The sequence below is a fragment of the Phycodurus eques genome, chromosome 17 (genome assembly GCF_024500275.1).
Source record: "Phycodurus eques isolate BA_2022a chromosome 17, UOR_Pequ_1.1, whole genome shotgun sequence".
Classification (NCBI taxonomy): Eukaryota; Metazoa; Chordata; class Actinopteri; order Syngnathiformes; family Syngnathidae; genus Phycodurus; species Phycodurus eques.
The window spans coordinates 2,886,396-2,910,522 of NC_084541.1; the positions used below are offsets into that span (position 1 = coordinate 2,886,396).

At 42.1% G+C, this 24,127-nt stretch overlaps 1 protein-coding gene across 1 annotated transcript in view; it reads left to right on the forward strand.

The window, feature by feature from the left end:
- The window catches only part of uvrag (UV radiation resistance associated gene), an 82,620-nt gene extending 78,655 nt beyond the window's left edge, over nucleotides 1–3,965 (forward strand). Inside the window, exon 15 of the mRNA XM_061702065.1 lies at nucleotides 1,420–3,965. Within this exon, the coding sequence (XP_061558049.1) occupies nucleotides 1,420–2,230 (811 nt within the window). The 3' untranslated portion in view covers nucleotides 2,231–3,965. The remainder of the gene's footprint in view (nucleotides 1–1,419) is intronic.
- The last annotated feature ends 20,162 nt before the right edge of the window (nucleotides 3,966–24,127 follow it).

Below are 24,127 nucleotides of genomic sequence, written 5' to 3' on the forward strand. Positions count from 1 at the left end.
ATAACGTCGTCCATGCATTGAACTCCATGCCTTAGGCTTTACTGACACCTACGGGTAGAAATAGCACACAGCACATCTCGATACAGACAGCACTGTTTCAAATGAATTTTGGGGTTATTATTGTCTTATTTTGATTAAACACAAAGATAATCAGTCTGCTTTCATGGAGGACTACAGAAATCTGAGAATATTTACTTTTGAGAGGCTGAAAGTACAAGGATTTGGACATTTGTAAGTTAAACAAGGTCTCTAAACACTTAATCAAGTATCAAAATAGTTGTCAATTATTTTGATCATCGATTTGTTATTGATTAGTCGTTTAAATGTTGCACCTCTATGGTGAGACAATCAAAAAGATCTGACAGCAAGGGAATCAATGAAAATGGGAAATAGAAGAGTTACCAAAACAAGACCAGTAGAGCGCAAACATTTCTGTTGGGCCATACTGGAATGGCCTGAAGTAACGTAGTTCACGAACATCATGCAATGTGACTGTTCAATTTTCTAAATTGTTTGTGACATTTAAAGGATCTTTATTACTATACAAACCTTTAAGGCGTTTAAATTGGGTTGCTGAGGAATGTCCACACAAACATTTTTAGCTATTTTAAGTTATGACCGTAAGCCTTCTGACTCCTTTGCTTTCCATGATACTGTATCATGGATAGTTTGATGTTTGACAAGTTACTCATAAAAGTGGACAGGCATTTCTATGCTTCTTCACAATTGTCCCGCATGTCACAGTCTCTTCAGCAGAGTTTCTGCAAAGGTCAATGTCAGGGGCCCTTTTTAAATAGGCTTGCCAGCCATTTGATGGTGAAACCATCCGTCAGACAAGTACACATTGAATGCATCATTCAACATGTGCTCATGTATTTATTTATTTTTATTTTTTTTTAAGAGGAAAAAAAATTGGCAATTCCTAATGGACATGCCAACTGAAAAGAGTGACGCGATTCAGTAGCGAACATGAATCTTCTGAGATCACAAAGAGAATCTTTTTCACCTTTGAACCCACTTAAGAGCTAGCAGAATGATCCGATTAAAGAGTCTGGTGTATAATAAATGGTCATGCCTATCAGAAAAGGGAGGACCCCATTTAAGTTAATTTATGGCTTCACTACTCTGGCGAGGTGGGCTGTTTCAGATTGGGGGTCTGTTATCTGTTACAGCGGAAAATGTCTGGCATACATTGGGGGAGCGCCTCCTCTGCACTTGTGGATGACAGCTAAAGTGTAGGCTCACAGGCTACTCAAATGTTGGAAAGTCGAGTCATTTTCTGAGAGCTGCGGATGTCGTTCACCTGGATCAGAAACCAATCAGATGTTTCCCTCTTTATTTGGGCATCTTGACTTTTGATGAAGTAGAAGAAATGTGTTCACGATTGCTTATGATTGCCGATGTGTATTTCCTCCACAGTGACCGACACCATGTTTCTAGCTCCATCCCAGTGCCCGTCAAGTCTCACCTTGGGGTGCCTACCGCCTCGGAAGTTACCTACCCACGGCACACCAGCTCCCCAGACCAGGGCCTGAGGAAGAGAGCGAGCTCTGAGGCTGACAAGTACAAGACAAATCCTCCGCCCAGTTATGGCACAGCCGTGGGGGAGGAGCCAACCACGATAGCCCAAACGATGCAATCATCTCCATCTAAACTGTTGTCTTCCTCCCTGGACGCCACCATGGCCTCACTTGACCTCACAGACCCCACTGAGGTGAAGGCGGATGGAGAAGAGATGGAGTGTCGAGAAGACGCCGGCGAGGTGGAGACACGCAGCAGCACTGACAAAGAGGTGGAAGTCAGCAAAGATCAGACTGAAGAGCAAACACCCTGTAGTATAGCTAGCTCTTCCACGCTGAGGGACACCGGTGAGGATCCAAGTGAGCACTCAGGCGTCATGAACGGCACTTTGGTACCGGGACAGGTAACAGGTCTGATTCCTGGTCCCAGTCAGTGCTGCTCAGTGGAGCAAGCAGAAGAGATCATGGGGACCGAGGCCACCAACCTCGGCCTGGGAATGGGACTACGGGTGGGCTTAGAGCTTGCGGAGGAGACCAGGTTGGAAGACTACCGCTGCATCCCCGTAGACCAAGCGGTAGCTGTGGAATGTGACGAGCAGGTGCTGGGGGAGCTGGACGTCGCTGGCTTCGAAGAGTTCTCCAGACGCATCTACGCGCTGAATGAGAACATGTCCAGCTTCCGTCGACCGCGTAAAAACTCAGACAAGTGAGGCAGATGACTGGAGGAGACAGGCAGACATAAGAAGAAAAAAAACTTGCACAAGGATTTTGATCAGAAATAAGGCAGGGATGTAAAGTGAGAGGACAAGAGTGGAGCTATTCTGGAGTAATGACCAATTTGCACATACATCTAAATTTCCACAGCATATTTTAAAATGAAATGCAGTGCAAGTGCAAGTATCGGGACAGTTGATTTGTATTTATTGAAGCAGCCATTAATATATTTTAACAATGGATCCAATAATACAGATAACCCAATAAATTTTGTATTATTCATAAAATAATTAGACCTCAATATTAAACATCTTCTCTGAACTAGTCCTCAACTTTAAAAAAAAAAAAAAAAAAACACCAAACAAAACACCTTCCACATCTTGTGAACAATAAACATGCACTCATCCAGTAACCTTAACTATTATTAGAAGATGCAATCGCAAACAATGTTTCACGACAGAACCTCACAATCTACTTTTCATACTAACATACCTCAGGTTTAGCCTCCACCAACAGGTTTTTGCTTGCTTCACTGTTATTACTCTTGAATGGTCAACTCATCGGCACATAGTCATTGCTGCAGGACTGATCTCAGTCCAACAGCTGTGTCCGCTAGTGATGGGCATAGTAATCCATGAATTGATCTTTCGGAAGGTGGTCAGTCATGTGCAATTGCGACAAACGAGCGCATTGCATGGCTGCAACCCGCAAAGCATTATTCCACTTAATATCACGCTGGCATGGAAACAGCAGTTCAGAACATTTAGAAGTTTCAACCAACCAAAATAAAATATCCCCCCAAAAAATGAAAAAAATCACAATTGAATATAGTTGATCAAAAACATTTGGTAAAATGCCCATCTCGAGTGTCCACCTTACACTGGCATAGTAATTCTACCAGTGACCATACATGCTAATGTTAAGACGCTTGCCAAGCCTTGCATGGCAGTGGTGATAGGTGTTTTAGATGTGTGCATGCCAGGTAGTGGGAGTCAATTCATTGCACAGTCACACAAATCACTCTTCCGCCTAATGACCTTTGAACCATCACGAAAGGGAGGTGGTGACTGGAACCCAAGGAATTCACCCTCATCCCTGTCGACATGGCAACCTGCCCGCTGATGACATTACTGGACCATCATGATTGTTTTTTTTAAATGTTATTCTTCCCCATTGTTGACATTGATATTGAAATACACTGATTATCATATTTAGTAGACCCTAAATGTTGTGGTTGGACATGTCTGTAATCGGTTGGAATATCTCACTAAGGCTGTAATGCAAGTGTGATATTAACTATTTCAATTCACTCATCTGGGATTTTCTCTCCTTGATCTGAATGCTTTCTTGCGCTGGTATTCAGGAAAAAAAAAAAAAAAGTCAATTTATTTATGTCCCCCAAATATTTTATTTTTTCAGATAAACTAAATATTCTGTGTTATAGCCCCTAAGTTAAAACAAATGTATATTAAATTATGTCACAACCAGTGTGTTTGTCCTGATGTGGACATCTGCAGTTTAAAGATTCTTCGCTGGCAGCCCACATTTATTTCAGCTCCAGTCATTGTCCTTCTGGATTTTATTGTACGTAAACTCACAAGATGAACCCTATTAAGATACCTTCCATAAACTGCAAGAAGGTTCAGTAAGTAACCGTGTACATATACTTTTGTATGGCTTTCTTTTTTTGTTATTAAAGCCTTGCAATCCAATGGTGTGTGATTCTCTTTTAAAACATGCTCTGCTTATTTTATTTTTATTCATCATACTTCATTGCTCGAGTGAAAGGTGTCCCCTCGGTGTACATAACCCTCGGCAGAATTTTGGTTTTGATGTAGCAACTTATGATTTATGTATTTATATTTTGTTTTGTTATTTTTACCCTGTATGGGGTCTTAAATTCACAACCAATCCATCAAATGTCAGTCACGTGGAAAAGAACATCCAATATTGAGGAAAAAAAAAAAGATCCATTGTAAATGTATATGAACACACTGTCCAATGGACAGGAGTTTAAGAGCCATTTTCTTCTACAATAAATGAAATGGTTTGCAGGATTGCGAGCACAAATATAGTTAAGTATTGTTGTAAAACATAACGTATGTACTGTATACTTGTAAGACTTATTTGACTGGAATGTGTGTTCCATGTCTATAAATAACTCCCACAAACTCACACGAGCGATTTGAGTCTGACCTGAAATCTACCGTATCGAGCGGACCCCGTCATATGGACCAATCACAGCCAAGCTGTTTTCTATTTTCGAATTAGTGAAGATCAGCAATCCAATCAGAGCAAAGCTCCTTTACATATCGCATATTAATGAGCTATCCCACCATCTCAAATGCCAGGTGGGAAAGACCAACTAGAAGAGGTTGGAAAAGGGCATTTTTGGCATTTCCAACCAAAATGATCATGCAAACCAGATAAAAGGACATCAAAATTAAAATGAAGAACGTGATGAAAGGGGACCTTTAAACATATAATAAGATAATATGCTTTTTCTTTTTTCAATATTTAAACTGTTCCCAGGTGCCTTAATAACTTGTCTGTGTTAATCAAAATACCCCAAGGATTAAGAATTATAGGGTACTTTGCATGCACCCAATTTTTTGCCTTGCTGAAAGTAGCTCTTGCGAGATGGCAGCCTTGTCTGATGCAAGTGAGCGACCACCAAAAAATACAGCATATACTCAAAGTCCCACGATATGGTGAATTATGGGCAAGAAGAATCTGCAACCCAAAAAACAAAATCCGCAATGCACTGAATCCACAATAGGTGTACCACTATATAGCGAGGGAACGCTGTAGTCCGCTGACACATTTACAATTTGATTTTCAGATCTCTTTGCTACGTTATTTGTGTGAAAGTGCTCGCGCCAACGAATCATGTGAAACACATGAACTTGTATGGTCATTTTTGTCAAGGTTTTTCTTCCATTCTCCCCGTTGGGCTCAGTTTAATATTATCAGAGAGAATCTTTTGTTTTTGACATGCTCCTAAATTATTGCTGGGGGACATGCTAGAGGTTACACCACAGTATATCATTGCGCTGAATGACCGGGTGAAGTTACGAAACACTGAGATGGCAAATAATTCAGACCTTGTTTCACTGCTTAACCACAACCCGACTCTGCGACAATTTGTACTTCAGCGCTAGTTGCTCAGACCGCAGGTATTGTAAAACTGTCATTTTCAGCACACAAGGCATCGAATGTTGCGTACATGTCATTTCCCAAGCTTTCGCTCACGCCACCTGCTCTACGTTTTGACTGTGTACCTTCTGCTTGCTAACTTCCCTAAAGCTTCATGTTAGTGATTACGTTTATATGCACAGGTTGCTCAAATGACTGAAACTGTTGTTCTCTCTACTTTTTCACACTTCTACAAGTTGTTTTTGTTGTTGTGCTGAAGGCTGTTTAACTGGCATGCTAATGTCGATAAAGCTAAGCGATCACAAGCACCCTAATTCACAGAAACACAAGTGACTCGCTGACATTTCGTTGCCAATAAGTGTATACCATGAGAATCGGTAAACGACCGATGCAGTTGGCTAACAAATCCCTGTGCAAGAAGGAAAGTCACGTAATAGCGAGTAGCAGATTGCCAGCGACAATTAAGAACCCTTGTCCGAGTTGAGATTTTGTGCCCAGTCAACATGGTTCTCTCCATACAAGGGGAGAAGGTTTACCTGAAAAATGAAATGTTTCAACACTTAATGAAGAGCACTAAACTTTGTGAAAAGAAAGCCACAAATATTCTGGCTGTTTGCCCAAGTTGAGAACAAAATGGCTCCAGCGAAATGAGATTCTGTCCCTCCCACTTGTACTGTTGCACTGCATAATAATTCACCACTACTTGACATTGGCTAGCAATCACATTTCTCTGTAGACACACTGACAAAGCACTGCAACATAACACGTTGATCTCCGACATGGCGGCCTATGTGACGTCACTGTACAACTATCTCGAATGGTGGGGGTTCAAAGAGGAACGTGACTGGAGATGCCAAAGTGTGTGTGTGTGTGTGGGGGGGGGGGACTCGCACAGGGTGAAATTCAAGCCAGGACCGCCACTGACTGCAGCAACTGTCTGTACAACTCAAACGTGGGGAATATTTTCAAGTTTCAACATTTGACAATACAACTCACGACACTATTGAACCTCTCGTGTATGGTCTTTGCACTCACGTATTATACCACTCGTACTATTTTTGGGTAATGAGAGAAGCTGAAGATGGTGTCTGTTCTTTGGTATTATTTTTCTAAATTGTCATGGACTAACTAAACAGAGATGCTATTTTAAATTTGATTACAATTTGAATTCAAATCTGAATAGAATTGTTTTTTTAATTCAATTTAAAGCAGATGCTTTGTATATATTTCACCACTTTTTTTCAATGTTTTTTTTTTTCCTTCCAAGGATATACTTGCATTGCTCAATGCTGACTTCTTTGAGCTGAAATGAATCCATTTTTTTGTTGGTCCAGTCTTGCCCCCTGGCCTCCAACCCAGCTCAGTCTTCTTATTTTGAGAATGAATGTTAATGTCTCAGAATGTTAACAACGTCTCAGAATCAGTTGATGTACGTGTAAATTTGTTTTCCATAAGGGCTATTTTATGCCGGCTTGGTTTTATAGGGTGAAATGTCTCCCATGGTAAAACAGCCACATTTGAAGTCGTATTTAAAAAAAAACATACAAAATGAATGATGAATTAAAATTTGAGGCATTCGTAGTAAAGGCAATCCTTATTGACAGAGCAAATTGGTGGTGGCCCACTGAAATACACTTGTTGCATAAGGGTAAAGACATAAGTAGCTTCATAAAAATTGTGTTCATTTATTTATTCATACATTGTCAATCATATCACAAATAATGCCATTTATTTTTCTGTCTGCTATTGTGTGAATGCTAAATGGCTGCCTCATCGTGGCACTTAAGCTAACAGATCCCTCTCTCTCCACTGGCATTAATGTTAAAAGACAGCTGGGAGGACTGTTTGCAAAAGACCCGAAAAAAAGGCAACTCTGAAGACAAAGATACATTTTTGTTAGTTTTCATGGAAAAGGCATCATAAACCTTACATCCAAAAATGTCCAAAATGTATCCAAATATATCCCAAAATGTAATTAGCATCTTCAGAAAACGTTCGCTTCATTTTCGACACCTAACGGTACAGACGTTTTGGCATGAAAAGTTTGAAAGCTACAAGTACAGAAAAAACAACAACATTCATTATAAACAATTATGACCTGGCGGCACGGTGGACGACTGATTAGAGCATCAGCCTCACAGTTCTGAGGACCCGGGTTCAATCCCCGGCCCCGACTGTGTGGAGTTTGCATGTTCTCCCCGTGCCTGCGCGGGTTTTTCTCCGGGCACTCCGGTTTCCTCCCACATCCCAAAAACATGCATAAATTGGAGACTCTAAATTGCCCGTAGGTGTGACTGTGATTGCGAATGGTTGTTTGTTTGTATGTGCCCTGCGATTGGCTGGCAACCAGTTCAGGGGCGTACCCCGCCTCCTGCCCGATGATAGCTGGGATAGGCTCCAGCACGCCCGCGACCCTAGTGAGGAGAAGTGGCTCAGAAAATGGATGGATGGATGGAATTATGACCTGTCGACAACTGCCAATAATTTAAATACTGATATCAGTCAAATTAAATGGTTTTCCAAATCAAATTCAGTGGGCCATGTCTTTTCCATTATTGATCAAATGATATGAAAGTCAACCTGACTGATTCATTCATTCATTGAAAATGCATACAACTAATCTACAGTATATAATGCACACAGTTTTATTCATTAATATATGGATTGACAACGATGTAGCACTCACCACTCGGTGTCCTCCAATGAACGCCTCATACAGTATTCAAGTCTAAACGCACGGGGGGACAAAAGTGCAATAGAGTCAAGTGTCGGCCTTGGCGAGCACCCAACTGCGGTTTAATGTCAATACAGACCTCAAAAGTACTTTGTCATTCGTTAGCAAGTTGAGACCTCAAATAGTGAGTCAAGCAAGCTTCATAGCTGGATGAAACAGGTGTCTTGAGGACGATGTTTCAAGTGGAGAGGGAGACTCCACCGCTCCAGTGTCCAGTCAAAGTCCAGACCTGGATGTATCCAGTCATCTTGGCACTCTCTGGATCTGCACTTGGACGATCGACAGTGAGCTCGAGCTTGCCTCAGCTGAGGAAGCCATCTCCGAAACTAGATTAGTTGGATAAGATCCCAGTCACCCCAATGAGGTTGCAGCAATAAAAACCTTTGCTTTGTGGCCAAATCTTTCCCTGAGCCATTTTCCACATGCTGCAGCAAGTTCTTTCCAGCAATAAATCAACCTAACAAATGGGCTCAATTGAAGAGCAATGATATCATTGCACTCGTGTGACAATTGTGTTGTAAATTCATGCGTGAGGACGTTATGGTGTTCTATAATTATCTATCTGGAGGATGAGTGACGCAACCGACACCTGAAATATAGCAGACAGCCTGCAGATACAAATCATGAACAAAAAGTAAAGGCATATCATTGCACTTAAGGGAAAGATTAGATTTGTACCGGATGATCGTTTTCCCCTCCTTTATAGAAGCCACTGCGCTGCCTAGGATGTACAGGTTTTGAAGTCGTCATGTTACACGGATAACATCATGTCTACTCTTTTTTCTGGCTATAGGCCCATTTTCAATGTGCCTTTGAGGGAGAACCGTGGCCCCATTCATGGCCATGATCTCATGACTCAAATACTAGCTGAACATCACCTTTCCGCTCTACATATTCTGCAGAACTCCCTCTTCATTTATACTGCAACACACAGTAAAACATGCATCGCAGGGCAGACACAGACAAACAACCATGCACCCTCACATTCACACCTTTGAACAGTTTAGTCTTCAATTGGTTTTGGGCATGTGGCAGGAAGCCAGAGTACCCAGAGAAACCCCACAAAAACTCCATATAGGAAGCCCAGAGCCGGGATTCCAACCCAAGACCTAAAAACTGTGAGGCAGACCTGCTTACCACTTGGCCGACCAGCCCTAATCAGGACAAGCACTATAGACAATGGATAATGGGTGTGCTTGTTTTTGTACATCTTCAATCGTCAGTCATGCTTTATGCATTGCGATCAGGTGAATGACTTGCCATTGACGAATATATGTATGAGTACGTTGTGATTCATTATCTGTTAGTGTTAGTGTTTCATTTGCGAACCTTTCGTTCAAAAGAACAAATATTTTTAGTGAACGTACAGAACTGAATCAGATTATGAAAGGATTCGTTCTTTGAGTTTGGCCGCCGCCGTGAGCGGAAACGGAACTGCTGTAGCGTTCTGTCACCCTCTTCTGAATCTTGGGCGAATGACCAATAAGCAGCCAGCGTGCACGAGACACACTGCCATGTGATTTGCGATTTGTCTGCGTTGCCGCTCACTTTGGCGAATGACCAATGAGCAGCCAGCATCAGGCAGCACTGTGCAGGCGGCGGAGGGACGAACTGTACTCCGGTTTCCTCCCACAACCCAGAAACATGCATGGTAGGTTGATTGAAGACTCAAAATTGACCGTAGGTGTGAATGTGAGTGCAAATGGTTGTTTGTTTGTATGTGCCCTGCGATTGGCTGGCGACCAGTTCAGGGTGTACCCCGCCTTTCACCCGAAGTTAGCTGGGATAGGCTCCAGTACGCCCGTGACCCGAGTGAGGATAAGTGGGTATGGAAAATGAATAATTGACTCATAATAATACATTTAACTTATATGGCACTTCTCAAGATATTCAAACACTCTTTACCCTAATCAGATTACAATAACAGTAAGGTGAGTGAGCAGGAAGCCTGGGTGCTGGTGTCAGCGACGCTGTCCACCGCGATGGAGGCCAGACAAGTCTCGCCGGCCGTGGACTGAGTGTCGGCCTTGGCGAGCACCCAACTGCCGTTTAATGTCAAGAGTAAAATTTTAAAAAACGCTCTCTGTGAATTGGGACTTATGACAACAATGAAGTGTGAGCATTCCTGACCTGCTACTGTATCTTTGGATTACGGAGCATGACGTGACTTTGGCCCAAGACACATTTCCAATCTTCAGGACCTCACACTCTTGACTGAAGTTAACTGCTGTGTATCCTGGCTTTGAAGTGACCTTATACAGTTAATAATAGAGTCATTATTAAAGTCACTTCCAACTATTCCGGTGGGTCGGTGTGCTCCATTTGGAGCCTACAACACACTCGCCTCGTGTAATTTTATGACACTTATTACACTTAGTAACTGTCAGTAGTCACATCATCAATAAACACCAGTGAACCCATGTTATACATGCCACAAGCTACAAAACTAAACAGCGGATATGAGCGACAAGAGGTAGTAGTTGACATCTTTGAGTAGGGAGGTGGTGCGTTTCCTCATGAAGTTGCAGACTGATTGGAAAAAAAGCGGGGCCTATCACGACCTTCTGGCAGTCACGGGCTCTTAGAATCATCATCACATTGCTCCTCTTAAGGCACTCCTGGCTGAAATCCACTGTTGCCGCCGCTCCGTCCGGCCAAGCCACCTGCATGCATGGTTAATGGAGACCGCGACCGCGTGCTCATTCCCCTGCTGAATGGACAACTTCCCGTCCAAAGTGTTTTTGTTCCCCGGCTGCAGGTTTTGGCTGTGAGCTCCAGTTTTTACATCTCGTGCTGTGTGATTTGAATTGATTCACATGGGTATCCCCACCTACTCGCAGGCCACACTCAGCACCATGCTAACTGCCAATTGCCCAGGCCTGTTCTAAAGGCTTACCTCCACACTTTGCTTTCCTTTAGCTTTTTTTTTTTTTTTTTTTGGGACACTGGAACAAATGAATTGTATTTTTTAATTATGTGTTATAGGAAAAGTTATTCAAAATCCAAACAAGTCAGATGTGATCCAGTTTCTTGGAAGGCATTTGTTTTACTTTTGAGGTTCCACTCAAGCCAGCATGACAGAATAGCATGTCTGCCTCACTGTCAGGAGATTACAAATCTGGTGTTTGCACGTTCTCCTCCTTGTGTGGAATTTGTCCAGGTCCTCCGGCTTCCACCCACATGCCCAAAACGTACTTCTTAGATTAATCACCCATAGATGTTAATGTGTGTGTGAATGGTTGTTTGTGTCGTATATATGTCATGCAATTAACTGGCAACCAGTCTAGCATGTACCCCCGCCTCCTGCCTAAAGTCAGCTGGAACAGGCTTCTCATTACTCACGACTCGAAGGAGGACAAGCGAAATAGAAATTTCAAGTACAGCGGCTGAAATAATTATTTAACACGTCACCATTTTTCTCACTAAATATATTTCCAAAGGTGCTTGTTACATGAAAATGTCACCAGACGTTGTGAGCAACACAAGTAATCCATGCATACAAAGAAAGTAGAACAAATACGATCAGAAATTACAAATCTTGAAGGTCCCGAGTTTTCTTGACAGTATGTTTTGCATCATTATCCTGCTGAAATGTCCACCCTCTTTTTTAATTTTCATCATCCTCGTAGATGGCATCAGATTTTCGTCATGAATGTCTCGGTACAATTGCCCATTCATCCTTCCTGCAATAATGTGAAGTTTACCAGTACCATTTGCTGAAAAGCAGCCCCACACCCACCCCTGAACTTCACTGTTGGTATGGTGCTTTTAGGGTGATGTGCTGTGCCATTTCTCCTCCAAAAGTGGTGTGCATTATGGCATCCAAACAGTTCAATTTTGCCCTCATTCGACCAGACTATAATCTTACAGTATTTAACTGGTTTGTCAAAATGTTGTTCAGCAAATTTTAAATGAACTTTGACATGGTTTTTCCCCCAGCAATGGGGTCTTGCATGGTGAGCGTGCATACAGGCCATGGCGGCGGAATGCATTACTCAGTTTTCCTTGTGAAAACAGTACCTGCTAATTCCAGGTCTTTTTGAAACTCTCTATAGATGGTCCTTGACTCTTGGACGACTCTTCTGATTATTCTTTGCACTCCTCTGTCAGAGATCTTGCAAGGAGCACCTGATCGAGTCAAATTTATGGTTCTATAATTGCCTTTCCACTTATGTATTATGGCCCCAACTGAGCTCACTGGAACATTCAGAAGCTCCTGTAACTAATGTCATTGTTATGTTTTGCGACAATTAGTTTTCTGTCTGCTCTTACCCGTCATGAGATGTGTCTTGACTCACACCTTGGCAATGAGACCTTTTTGTAGGCCATCAATTAGGACTGAACCAGCTGATATTCATTTGCACTGACAAGGGACTGGATTGCTGTTTGATTATTGATAGATTTTAGATGTCTTGGCTTTCCATGCCTTTTTGCACCTCTTCCTGTGTTCAATACTTTTCCCTGTGCCATTTCACATTATTACACACAACTTAATTTCTGAGTTTATTTGTTCTACTTTCTTTGTATGTATGGATTACTTAGCTTGTTCCCAACTTCCGGTGAAATTCTCATCCCTATAACACATTTGGAAATATATTTAGTGAGAAAAATGGTGATGTTCTAAATACTTATTTCAGCCGCTGTATATGGATGCACTAAACAATGACTAATGCAGTTGATTTATGAGCTCCCTGACTTTTGGCCCATCAAGAATGCAGTTTTGTACCGGTGCCTTTGTCAATCTTAGCTGTCTGACACACATGGGCACTATCACTGAAATAGCAGCATTTAGAAGGGAAATCTTCAAGACTGTTAAATGACTCTCCTCACTAATGACCTCATGTATGCAATTGTTTCATCTTGTGCGTCAAAGGTGCATCCAGGCTTTTGGATCCCAGCAGAGAGAGAGAGAGAGAGAGAGAGAGAGAGAGAGAGAGAGAGATTTCCAGGGAGGTGCTTGGGGCAAAGCACGTTTTATAAAAATCTGCCCAGCACGTAAATAGTCCTCCCTGAAGATTTACGAAAGGCTGGGGTCTCATCAATGAGAAGATTGTCCTGCTGGCTCCACAAGCAGCTTTCGGAATGGAAAGTGGCTGGTAAAAACAGAACAAAGACCCCAGTGCGTTTTCACACTAACAGCATGCACATTTACATTCTGTGCAAAATTGAAACCGTTTCATGAGCTTTATTGCCCGGCTGCTGGGAGCCATTCACACCTGTGGACAATTTAGAGTCTTCAATTTACCGAACACGAATCGTTTGTTACTCATATTCATCATTGTATTTTAATCATTTTCATTCTATTTTTAAGAATGATGATGATATCACTTTCAGTTACTGTCTCCTAGTAAGGTGTGTGGCAATCATTTTGACCTAAATGATCAAATATGGTTCCTTTCCCTATAAAGAGCCACGCAAAACTGAAATGCATATGGTATTCAGCAACAAATCAGGCAGAGATTTGTCAAAACGTGGTTAAGATTAGGTCCGGTGTTGGACTGTGACTTGAGTTGTTCATCTCAGGTCATTGCTGCTGTTTTATAACTGTCCAACGCTCGTTACTGCATGGTTCCAGTAATAATTCTGCCATGTTATTTGTGCTATTGTTCTGCATGCTTACATGTAATTCCTGTCGTTACTGCTCTATGAGGATTTGAGGAAGCATGACTTGAATGGGTTTTCTTGTTTCATGGTCTGACTTGAGTTCACTGATTTTCAAAGGAGTCAAATAATTCCCCCCCCCCCCCCCTATTCTTACAGTGAGCTGCACTGCGCTGTAACTACATACAATTACAGTGGCTTCTTTGGAGTTTCTGCACATAATTTTCAATCCGCCCACGACTAATTGGCATTCAGTCATGCCCTTATTATCTGTGTCCTTTCTGTTCTCTATTAGAACTACGTGTCTCTAAATGTTGATGTGTCACACGACTAAGAAGGTGTGAAGAAATGGTTTTGTATTGTTTTGTGTCTGTCTGTTTTCTGAGTTCACCTCACCTTGGCATGCAAACGACTTCAACTGAATCCACAAGTGGGCTATTCTCCACCGGGTTTCTGCCCTCATGAGACCAGCAATGCAGTTTTTGGAACATTTTTAGGCAAGAACCGAGCCAGGAATCCTATGAGCTCTAATAGATTTGACGTCATGCTGCTGGCTCTGTAATTGCTATCAAACACGTTTGGTTCTTGGCCTTAAATCACTTATTTCTACCATAGTGACTACATTTCCAGATTACAGCAATTATCTCAGTTAGTGTTGTATTAATCATGAGCAGCAAGACTAAAGGGCTCATCAAACTTTTTGCTTGGAGGGATCCTTCCAAAATGGATGTATCTAAGGGTATGCGAGACTCCTTAATTGTGTTGATGTAGCACACAATGGAGCGATCTAGGGAGTGTGCATCACTAGCCCCTATTAACATGTCTTGTTTTGGGCAGGGAGTGTTGCACTTCTGTTTCGCCACGCATGGAAGCATGACGTTGCATAAGAATGTGACCTGATGCCGGAAACCGGAGTGCCCGGAGAGGACATGCAAACTCCACACAGGCGAGGCCGGGAATTGAACCCCCGTTCTCAGAACTGTGAGGCAGATGCGCTAACCTGACAACCACCGTGCCACCAAGTGACAATTTGACCTTCCAAGTGATTATTCCTTTTTCATTTTTTTTCCTATGGGAAATGAACAGCTACCAATTCAAACAAACCAAAGGTCAACCAGCATCTCAGAAAAAAATGTTGACCTTAGAGGGTCTACCATAACTTTTTGAGGTTTATTTTAACGTGGTTTTTTTTTTTGCTCTGAGAGCACCAGATGGTCAACAGTTGATGTTTTAGGAGTTTTAGGAGAGGAATTTTCGAGCCCATCAGTGTACATTTGACACAGTATTGTGTTTATAGTACATTAGTGTTGATGAACTGACAGGAACCTTTGGGAATTTGTTCACTGCTGTTTTTCCTTTTATGGGCAGACTTCCATGGCAAAAACACAATTAATTTGGGGACTTTCCCAAACTATGACACTACTTTGTCCCTTGCTACTTCCACCCAATTTCTCTATTTCTTTTTAATTAAAATGTCATGTTAATATGAAGTCAGTGTCTTAGGATGAATAATTTTATTTGCATGTGCCAGTATATTATGGGTATGTTAAAATGTTTCAGTTCACTAGAACACATCAAGATAACTTTGTTAAAGTTACAGGTAGATGTAATTAATTGTATGGTAATTTTTGTAGCAAAATTATAGCACATTTGTTGAAATTTGAGCAATTCATATTGTATGTCATTGCAGGAAGAGAACATTTACAAAACATGACTTTTTTATGATAGGCCTACGACTACTATAGGCCACAGTATACAAATAGAAAACTGCTCAGAAAATGATGATCTGTTCCATCTGCTTGCAATCTATTTTCTGACATCTAACACATATGTTTAAATCAAATCATAAAACCACAATAGAGTATTGTGAGTACCAAGATATGCACACGGACACAAGGGCAACAATGTTTGTTGGGCCTGCTGCTTCTAATCGCGATGGCCGCTCGGAACCTTCAGCATGGTTTCTGTTACTTGCTCAAGTCGTGTGATGAATGCCGCCGAAGCCCTCGGCTGCCAGGAAGTCAGACGGATAGTCTGGTAAGCCTGCTTACTCGGACCGGTTTCCTTGTTTTTTATGATAAAGCGGGCAGTGTTCTTATCACTGCACATTTTTCAGAGCTGTGTTGGAGACAAAGTCCACATACTCCCCTATTGTGTGTGGGGAGGATTATTTTTGCTGCAGGCTTTCCATGTTATTGTAGAGGGCCTTCGATGTCCAGTTTCTCAACAAGACCAAGAGACATGCAAGGCCTCTGTTTTGAAGACCCTCCCAGAATTCTGTCCCACCGCTTTGCCGCCTTGCTGCCTTACCAGAGCAGTGTGGGTTCACTCCCAACAAGTCCCTCGACAGCATTCACAAAGGTTTTTTTGCACTCGATGGAGCTCTGTCAGGATGCCAATAAAGGTTTGGGGGATCTCACGGAAGATTGCGGAACTCGTAGTTCTGCTTCACTTTACAAGTTCGTAACGGTGTCACTGACCTTCCCAGATTGATTTTCTGAATCAACCTGGGAAGGTCAGTGACATATAGAATAGTTTGTCAGGAATGCCTTCTTAATGCCACATTGTTCAATACCTGGATGGATTGGGTGTGGTGTTATGCTGGCAGCTCTGTGACTGTCGGTGACGAGAGATCCACCAACCTTAACTTTCACGGTTCACTCCTTCGACTTCCGTTCACTTCCCTCTAGCACCGTTCACTTCCCTTTCTAGCACTCTGAGTGCATATAGTGTAAGTGTGATTGCTTGTCTGTCTCTGTGCCCTGTGATTGACTGGTGACCAGACCATGGTGCAGTCTGTCTTTCGCCCAATCAGGATACACAGTATAGCAATTTAGATGAATGGATGGACCATTTAGTAATATTTGTTTGAGTGGTGGTGTAGTGGTACACTCGCCTGATTTTGGTACAGGCAGCGTGGGTTCGGTGTGAATGTGAGTGCGAATGGTTGTCCGTGTCTATATGTGCCCTGCGACTGACTGGCGACCAGTTCAGGGTGCAGTCCGCCTTTCGCCCGAAGTCAGCTGGGATAGGCTCCAGCACCCCGTGACCCTAACCAGGATAAGCGGTGTTGAAAATGGATGGATGGATGTTTGAGTCAATGCTTGTCCTTGTTGCACTGAAAGCCGGTCTCGGGAGTCAGAGTGTCTCGGACTACATGTGACCTGGTTAAGTGTCAAAATCCAGGTTGACTTTTTGGTTACTGTTTCTAGCACTATGTGAGTGATTGGGTGTTTGGTTACCAGATGAAGAGTTCTAGTATTTCTGGTTTTGGTTTTATGGTTGCTAGACCTTAGATGTGGACTGGACTACTTTGAGGAAAATGCCCATGTACAGATGGCACAACTTTGTGTCAAATAATCATCTTCTTGAGGGGACCAAAATTGACCTTGTATCGATTGCAAACTAAGACCATGTGGCATGCCTTCTGAGAATCTGACTTGATGCAAAGACTTCCAGCCTTGTTGCAAAGACTTCCAGCCTTGTTAACAAATAACCGGAACCAGTTTGACCTTCCTTTAGCAGCTTGCATCAAAGTATATCACAAACAAATACTTTTTATTCTGGGGAAATCTTTTTAATATTGAGTTGGGCATTTTGTAGTCATTTTTCTCATGTTTATCGAACATTTTCACAGTGCAGTACCATCATTATTCAAAACAACAACCCAGTCTTATAAAAGTCCCTCTTTCATTATGTGTCTTTAATTTCCAGACATTGCAACACTGGCCACGGGCCATTCATTCTGTTTCAAATTCTTAGCCTTAAAGTAGCATTTAGTCAATAAAGGACAAATTTAGCTGCAACGTGGTAGCGACACTAAAGCCTTGGAACCAGTTACATTTTGGACTTGAATCTTTTAATCCAGAAATGAATAAAATGTCTCCCACATTTCTGGCAGCTTGACTCATTTCATGAGGCTTCCTTGCCAACATTTCACAAATACATTACAGTCAAATGCAGATAATTTAGTAGGCATGAAGTTACAAGTTTCTTGGAGCCTGTGAGCGAAGAAACACCCAGAGACCCAGTGCTCTGCTCAACCATTAGCTTTGTAATTATTATCAATTCTGACCGGTGTAATTTTGCACGTTAAACATTTATTAAGTGCAATTGAATCATTTTCTTCTCAGCGCAGAAATGTCAGGACATATATTGTTTAGTGGCCAAAAGATTCTTTCTTTTGTCTCTTTGTCACAGGAGATCTGAGACAATCCACTGATTTCTTTCACATCGGCGGTCCAGTTCTGTGCCTTGAAATGCATACCAAGCCCGTCCGACACCAAAACGGGGGTGTTATGACATTAGTGTGACTACAACTGAAATATAACACACAGTCAAAGCCATTTAAATTTTGATGACTTACAGACTTAAGGAAACATACAACAAAGTTTTTACATATAATTACATTATTGTGTTTAAAAATAATGGTCGGTTGTATAACATGCCATCATTCCAATGGGTAAATTAATATACATAATACTTTTTATGTAATGGAAAGGAATTTGCCATTTGCTTTTCATTTTGTTTGCTGCTGAAAAAGTCCACACAGCAGCAACAACAAAACAAGCTTCCAAGCTCGTGACGTATTGCCAATGTATGCTTCTTTCTAACATGTTGCAAGCACAATGAAGTACCAGGTTTATTTTCATTCACTGATACGAGTATTTGAATGACTGGCAGTTGCTATCATACAAACAGCAATAATGGTTTCGAAGAAAAAAAAAAAAAGTAATATTTTAAAACCTTTTGCCTAAACTTTTTTTTACACGTATGTGTCATGTTTTCTGAAGATGCAAATACATTTTTGGGATATATTAGAATTTCTCCTTTTGCTTAATATGCATTTTCCATGAAAACTAACCCAAATGTACGTTAGTGTCTTCGTAGGTGCTTTTGGGGTTGTTTTACAAATGGTCCTTCTTTGTCACACAAGCTGTCTTTACCATTAACGCATACTGGAGAGAGCCTCATTATCGATGTTGCAATACACCAGCGGGATCTGGGAGCTCAAGTGCCAGGATGAGGCAGCCATTTTGCATTCACACAAAGAAAATGATTATGATTGTATAAAAGACAAGAGTGTAACGGGTTAATGGGTAATTCGGATCAATTATGCACTTGTTTGAAGGACTACACATGTAAAGCGTCCAACTCACCAAATTTTTATGAACCTGTGTTTTTCTTTACGATTGTGCACTTTTGTCTTTACCGTTACGCAAGAAGTGCATTTCAGTAGGCCCCTGCCATTTGCTTTGTCAGTAACGGATTGCCTTTACTATGAGTGCTTCGAAATTTGAAATCATCAATAACGTTTTGAAAATAGGACTTTTAAGTGTGGCTCTTTCCGCTCTCCACATTTACCCATATAAAGCCAAGGTTGCATGAAAAAAAAAAAAAAAAAAAGTGCTTAAATGAGCTTTTGTGCCTTGACTGTTACTGTACTGAAGTATATGAAAATGACCCACCAAGTCGCAGCATGTACCTGTTTTGCTTATATGAGACTATTGTCACCACTGGAATTAGTGCAACCTCATCACATTTCAAGCAAATCCCATTTCCATGATTCTCAGCACCTGTTTAGCACCATCAAGCAAATATTGGGATTGTAAAATAAGATGGTAACACAAGAACAAACCGAGTATACGTGCGCTCACCTCCAGTCGCGCCCTGCAAGGTACTGGGGGGCTGAATGTGCGGTAGTCTAACCATTTACATTTAAAGTTTGTTAGTCTTGAAAATTGGACCAGACTGTGTGATACCACAACATAAACAGGTTGGCGGAGGTGCTGTCATGGCAGGTGATGATACCGTACACAGATGTGACAGTGTGTACATTGACGTTTCCATGATGATGCTGTGGCAAAAGAACACAGCTTCCTTGTTTACTGTTGACGAATTGGACCGCTCCCATGGTCGGCCGGTCAGTTGCTTATCGCCAGCAGCGAGGAAGGGAAGGATGAGATAAAATGTGCCGACAAACAGTGTTGGTCTCTTTGTGTAAAAACATTTGGGGCTTAAATATTTGAGCAAGAATTTCCTCCACAATATTAGGATTATCCAGCTGGAAAAGACCACATTTTAAACTGCGCTGGATGAAAACACGCACGGAGAGGAAGCGCTTTTCAACAAGTGATACATACTGTATAACAGTGTGCAACGTCGGAGAGTGGACGCATGCATCACCTGCGGCTAACCAAGGAGTATACTTTTGGGTTATAAATGGCCAAATCTGAAATAGAGCACAGTGTGCCACGCAGCTGTTACAAAGCTCCTTTTCAGACATGACAAACCAGAGTTCATGTAACACATAATAAACCATTTGGGAGATGGAAACTTGAAAATCCCTCATATTTCCCATTAATATTGTAAACATCTTGTTTCAGTGAAGGGCCTGTTGCAGTGATGAGTTGAATAAATGTCACTTTCATTTGCAGCAGTAGCGTGGCTCCACGTAAGGCTTCCCGCATTTAATCGTCGACTTTGTCCCGGTTCATAACAGTAATGCCAAATGACGAAATAGCAAGGGGCAAAATAATTGTACACTGATGAACTTGGCGGGCTGCACATAGGCTGTAAACTGAAACTGTGCCTTAGCTATAATCGAATTATAAACAAATGATGAGGCTGACGTACAGAACGAGTAACACACAAGACGAATGCAGTGCGTGCGTACATTAGCTGTGAAAACATCAGTAACCCTTTTCATAATTTTCCTGGATTATGCTGCAGAACGTAGTAAAGAAACACTTTTCTAATTTCTGCTATATTTCCACATGTCACTGTTATTATGCTGAGGAGTCACATTGCCTAATTGTTCTGCTTCATCATAACCAGCTGCAGCAAAGGTTCATTTCCACTGCACTAAGTTATTCGGACTTGAATGCAGGGTCAATATTGCGAAGGTGGTGTTACTTTCTGTAAAAGAATAATTTAAATGTTTTTAAAAAATTAAAAAGACACCAACCACTGCGATAGACAATATGCATAAAAACAAACTAGACTGGTTTGTTCATTTTCCTAGTCAATGAATGCAATTTACTGTGAATAATTTAGTTGGACCATCAACAATGTTCCGAATTATTGTGCACGGTTAAAAAAAAAAAAAAAAAAATCACATATGTCATAAAATCATCTTGGCCATCAGCAAACATGCACAACTCCATCCATCTGCACCATCCAAAGTCGCATGGTATTCATTATGAATAAATGACTTTGGAGATCAGTCTCTATATCTTACTGAGCCCAAAGTAAACGTTTATCCTGTTACATCCCTGTGTTTCTGCTTCCTGTTCACTTGTTTTTCTGCCTTCACAGTCATGTTTGAGATTGCTGGTGGGCGGAGCTTCCTTTTTGCACCTGTTGGCAAGTCGTGCCATGGGTTATTCAAACTTGGTCTCAGTGGAGGGAAGGTGCCAGATTATTACTCCAGATTGCTTGTCACCACAAAAGCCACAAAAGTTATCTCTGCGTTTCTTGCCACTGTGCCTGCATTCGGTCCGCACCTTTTAGTAAATACCACTGTGTTTTTCTGACTTTCTGTTTCCTGAATGTGTTCAGAGGTTTTTGTTACTCCCTTGTGCATCTTGTCCGAGTGTGGGTCTTTGGTGCTGATTTCGTTTGAAGGGGCTCCTTCCTCCCTCGATTGACTGTGTCCACCTATAGTTCATTTTAGCGCACAGTATATAAATATAAATTATTTGGGTCACACGGACTTTTTCTACTCATTGTTTTTTGGGTATTTATTTGTTTTGTATTTCATGCTTGCCTGCTCCCTGGTTTGTGAATATAATCGATCTCATTATTCAAGAGTTGTTGTGTCATCTTTGGGGTCCACGTTACGGCTCAAGCCAATCGTAACGTATCTGTGTCAGCATTGGTTAGGGGTGGCCGAAATACAGTTTTGGGCAGGGGGCTCAAACTTGCAGCTCAGGGGCCAATTGAGACCCGTCCATCCATCCATTTTCTTCCGCTTGTCCGAGGTAGGGTCGCGGGGGCAGTAGCTTTAGCAGGGACGCCCAGACTTTCCTCTCCCCAGCCACTTCATTCTGCTCTTCCGGGGGGATCCTGAGGCATTCCCGGGCCAGCCGGGAGACATAGTCTTTCCAGCGTGTCCTGGGTCTTCCCTGGGGTCTCCTCCCGGGGGGACGTGCCCGGAACACCTCACCAGGGAGGCATCCAAATCAAATGCCCGAGCCACCTCATCTGGCTCCTCTCAATGCGAAGGAGTAGCGGCTCTACTCTGATCCCCTCCCGGATGACCGAGCTTCTCACCCTATCTCGAAGGGAGCCAATTTCAGGAAAAGTGGGTGATGGAATGTTTTTCTTAAGCACATGGGCAACCTGTTGCGGTGCTCAAGAAATACAGCATCAGATGTCAACTTGACACGCTGAAGCGTATTCAGAATATCAGGGAGATAAGTGGAGCGGGTCACCAATCTTGTTCAGAACTGTTACTAATAAAGATTGAGAAGATTGGATTAGTTGTACATTTTATGAATGCATGAAACCCTTTTTTCATTAAATACAGCGTACTTTAATGGTTTACTAAGTTGAGTTTAAGATGCCTGCTTTGGAGGCTCCTGCATCGAGAGGTTCTTGGTTCTCCAGAGACTACAGCAGCCGCAAATACCAGCTTGCTGCTCATCATTGGCTTTTTAACAGCTGCTCTCTCGATGTGATCCATTTGCCTGACCGAAATGTTCCTTATTATTCCTTAATCAGTCAGCTCGTTGACTCACACGCATATTATTTAACACTAATTCGGCTCGCTTGGGAAAGTAATTATCAAACCTTCTGAGAGCATGTCAATAAACTGAAGGCCGTAAGTAACAAGAATTAAGACAGACACAATTTAAATGACCCCTGCAATATTTATACACACTGTATGAATCAAAAGAACAACAGCGTAGTGAAAAGGAGGAAAATAGAGATGGGGTTCCAGATGTTGGGGGCAGCAAGAGACACTCTAGCTGGACAAGTGGATCTTCAGAATATGAATATGAAATTGAGATCAGAATCAGAATCAGAATCATCTTTATTTGTCAAGTATGTCCAAAACACACAAGGAATTTGTCTCCGGTAGTTGGAGCCGCTCTAGTACAACAGACAGTCAATTTACAGAACACTTTGGAGTACTGCAAATGAACTTTGCTCTGACTGGATTGCTCATCTTCCCTAATTTAAATATGGAAAACAGCTTGGGTCTGACTGGTCCATATCACGGCATCTGCTAGATAGATGTCACAGTCCTTTGATGCCGACTTCAGACTCGAATCCCTCGCATGAGTTTGATTGTGGGAGTTATTTATACACTCCAAACACACATTCAAATACAGTCTTAGGTATACATATGTTGTGTTTTACAATAATACTTAACTATATTTGTAATTGTCTTATGTGTCATGGATCAAATAGCGAAGCTTGCATTCATTGAGCCCAACGATGGTCGTCGCGGCCAGTTCAATTCATTGAATGGGAGTGGATGACGAGCTCCAAATCAAATTCAGCTCATGTTCTCAATTAGTGGGCCAACAATCCAACACTTTGGTGAATTGTGCTTCACAAGGATTTATACACACTCTCAGTGTGGCGCAAATGCAGTCTTCTTTCGCAGGTCGTCGGCGGCTGGCGTCCGTCAGCGACAGAGTGCTCGAGCACTCTTGCCATGATGTAAGCGGCCATTGTGGACAGAGGCTCTCTCGCTAGGCGCGGGATATTTATTTTATTTCCAAAGAAGTAACTTCAATAAAAATGTGTACATGTGCTCTCAGTTTATCTAGTAATGCGGATAAGTTAAATTATGTTCTATGGCAATAATGTAAGGACTAGGCTGCTCCTGTCGCTATAAACCTTGGTATGGATAAGAATTGAGTGTTTTGGATGCATGTAGAAAAACAAATCAAATTGATTTGCTTGGTTTTAAAGCCTTGAATGACAGGATGGGATTTAACGAAAATATTTTTTTAAATGAAGGGTTGCTATCCGACAGCGCTTTATGTAGTTGGAGATCAGACTTCATACAATCCGGTGCCTTCAACAGAATGTCTGCATGAAGTGTAAATCCGGTCCTCTGTGCGCAATATCCTGCTTCAAACGCTCCACCATCATTCCAGTCCCCAAGAAACCTGCAATCTCTAGTCTGAATGACTACAGGCCTGTCGCTTTGACATCTGTGGTCATGAAGTCCTTTGAACGTCTCGTGCTGGACCACCTCAAGAGTGTCACAGGTCCCCTGCTGGACCCCCTGCAGTTTGCCTACCAAGCGAACAGGTCTGCGGATGATGCAGTCAACATGGGACTGCACTTCATCCTAGAACACCTCGACAGTGCAGGGACCTACGCGAGGATCCTGATCGTGGACTTCAGCTCAGCGTTCAACACCATCATCCCTGAACTCCTT